Here is a 2,323-nt window from a genome sequence, read left to right as displayed (position 1 = left end):
AATTAAACATTATCGATTTAATGTTAAAATTGAACCCGAAAAATACTTTTACTCGCTACTTCTTTTGTTTAAACCGTGGAGAGATTTGAGTGAACTGAAAGGCGCTTACGAGACTTACACGGATGCCTTTAAGAATTCAGAGTCTGCTTTGACGAAGGCGATGAAATATCACGAAAGGCTTGAAGAAATACAGAAAGCTTTTGAGAACGTAACTGAATTAATCGCGAAACGCGAAAATGAGCTGAAAGCAGACAGAGAGAGATCCGACGACGATGAATTGGATTGCAATCCGATAGAAGTTGACGGCGCGATGAAAGATCTGGAAGATTTTGGTGAGATTGACGTCCCGATTGATTTATCGCAAATGATGTCGCGATTGAACGAAGACCAGAAAAGAGTCTTCGATAGAGTATGCGAAGTTTTGCAAAATAAAAATCAGATTCTGCGACTGTATGTAAGCGGCGAGGGTGGTACAGGGAAAAGTTTTCTTATTGAAACGATTAAACATTGGATCGAAATAAATTTGAAAAAAGTGACTGCCACATCTGCTCCCACGGGTATCGCGGCATGCAATATCAATGGTTTGACGATCCATAGAACGTTTCAGCTACCTGTTACTCATGAATCCATGGCAAAGTATACGCACTTGTCAGATATGATTTTGAAAACTTTGAGAGAGAAATTAAAGAATGTCGAATTATTTATAATCGATGAGGTTTCCATGATTTCGAATGTGACAATGATGTTTATTAATTTACGATTATGTGAAATTTTCGACACGACAGATACAGACGACGGTTTTTTTGGCAGAAAACACATTCTTCTGTTTGGAGACTTGTTGCAGCTTCCCCCTGTAAAAGAACAATTTTCGTCCGTTATAATGTCTCGACCAGAGATTCAGAAGTATTTAAGTACCATGGGTGGATCTGATTTGTGGAGATTGTTCGAATACGACGAACTTTTGATTAATATGCGACAAAGATGTGACAACACATACCGCGAGATACTTTCTAGAATTCGGATAGGTTTGGTAACGGATTCTGACATCAATGTTCTCCAATCGAGAAAAATTAATTTCAAAGGAAGTTGCGGTGAAAGATTGAATGAACTTTGCACTTATATGAATCAATTACCGGTTGATACAATATGTTTATTACCCACGTGTTATTTGTGCACGACTTTGAACACGGCGATGCTCGATAAAATTAATGGCGATGAAATTCTACTGATAGCAGAAGATGATGTCGACTGTGCTCCAGCAATGAAGAAAAAAGTGCACAAAATTTTAAAAGACAAAGATGAAAAAGTTTCGGAAACAGCTGGTATTGAAAGAGTAATAGCGCTTAAAATTGGCGCTAAAATGATGATTCAACGAAACATTGATATCACTTTGGGACTTGTCAATGGAATAATAGGCATTGTAATTGCGATTCATCGCTCTGTTGATGGAAATCGTATTGATTCCGTTACAATAGTTACTTCTGATAATAAACAAGTTATAATAACGAGAGTAGATATTAAATTCGAAGTATTCCACAAAATAGTGGTACATCGAAAACAATTTCCATTTTCTCTCAGTTATGGAATAATTGTACATAAAAGTCAAGGAATTACGTGTAAAAATGCAATGATGGATTTAGGAACGAGTGTGTTCACTGATGGTCAAGTGTATGTAGGTCTGTCACGAGTGAGTACACTGGAGGGTCTACATTTGATAAATTTCAATCCGGCATCCGTTACAGCAAACTCGGGAGCCATTGCAGAATATAATCGACTAAGATCTGTGTTCAAATCTCAGCTACCACAAATCAATTCGTCCGAGAAAAAGGCTGTGAAAATTTACGACTGTCGATGGGCAATACCTCATATCATTGATGATGTACAGAATTACGGTTGTGCTGAACCAGAAAGTATAGTTACATGGAAAATATACGGCTTTTGCAATGACGATCGTGTTTCGTGCTATGCTAATGTAACATTGCAATGTGCGTTTCGTTGTGTACGTATCAGGCAACAAATACTTAAAAATAGAGTATCGAACGCATTGACTGATGCTGTCTGCGCGTATGCTGAGCGTAAGTATTGCAATATTTTAGCGGTTAGAAGATCTGTCGAAGAACGCTTCGAAGAACGAACATAACAAGATGTTTCGGAATTTTTCACAGCTTTAATGTCGACGTATTCCGAAATCAATGATGTATTAGAAGTCGAATTGAAGCACCTAATATGTTGTTCAAATGCTAAATGTAATTGCAATGTAACTACGTTGGAAAAGAGTTGTTTGCTAATATTACCTATGCAGTCCACATTGAAAAGGAAAAAA

General features: G+C 37.3%; 1 protein-coding gene across 1 annotated transcript; it reads left to right on the top strand.

The window, feature by feature from the left end:
- The first annotated feature begins 271 nt into the window (after positions 1-271).
- Positions 272-2,140, top strand: LOC108768566 (ATP-dependent DNA helicase PIF1). The gene has a single exon (XM_018519031.1). It carries the CDS (start codon positions 311-313, stop codon positions 2,138-2,140), a length of 1,830 nt encoding a protein of 609 aa, XP_018374533.1. The 5' UTR covers positions 272-310.
- The last annotated feature ends 183 nt before the right edge of the window (positions 2,141-2,323 follow it).

This window comes from Trachymyrmex cornetzi, unplaced genomic scaffold, assembly GCF_001594075.2.
Source record: "Trachymyrmex cornetzi isolate Tcor2-1 unplaced genomic scaffold, Tcor1.1 scaffold808, whole genome shotgun sequence".
Lineage (NCBI taxonomy): Eukaryota > Metazoa > Arthropoda > Insecta > Hymenoptera > Formicidae > Trachymyrmex > Trachymyrmex cornetzi.
The sequence above is the reverse complement of the archived record's forward strand: the minus strand, read 5'-3'. Positions and strand labels throughout refer to the sequence as shown.

Bases quoted from the DNA above. Each gene is read 5' to 3' on its own strand.
- LOC108768566 (XM_018519031.1), top strand. From the start codon at position 311: ATGAAAGATCTGGAAGATTTTGGTGAGATTGACGTCCCGATTGATTTA.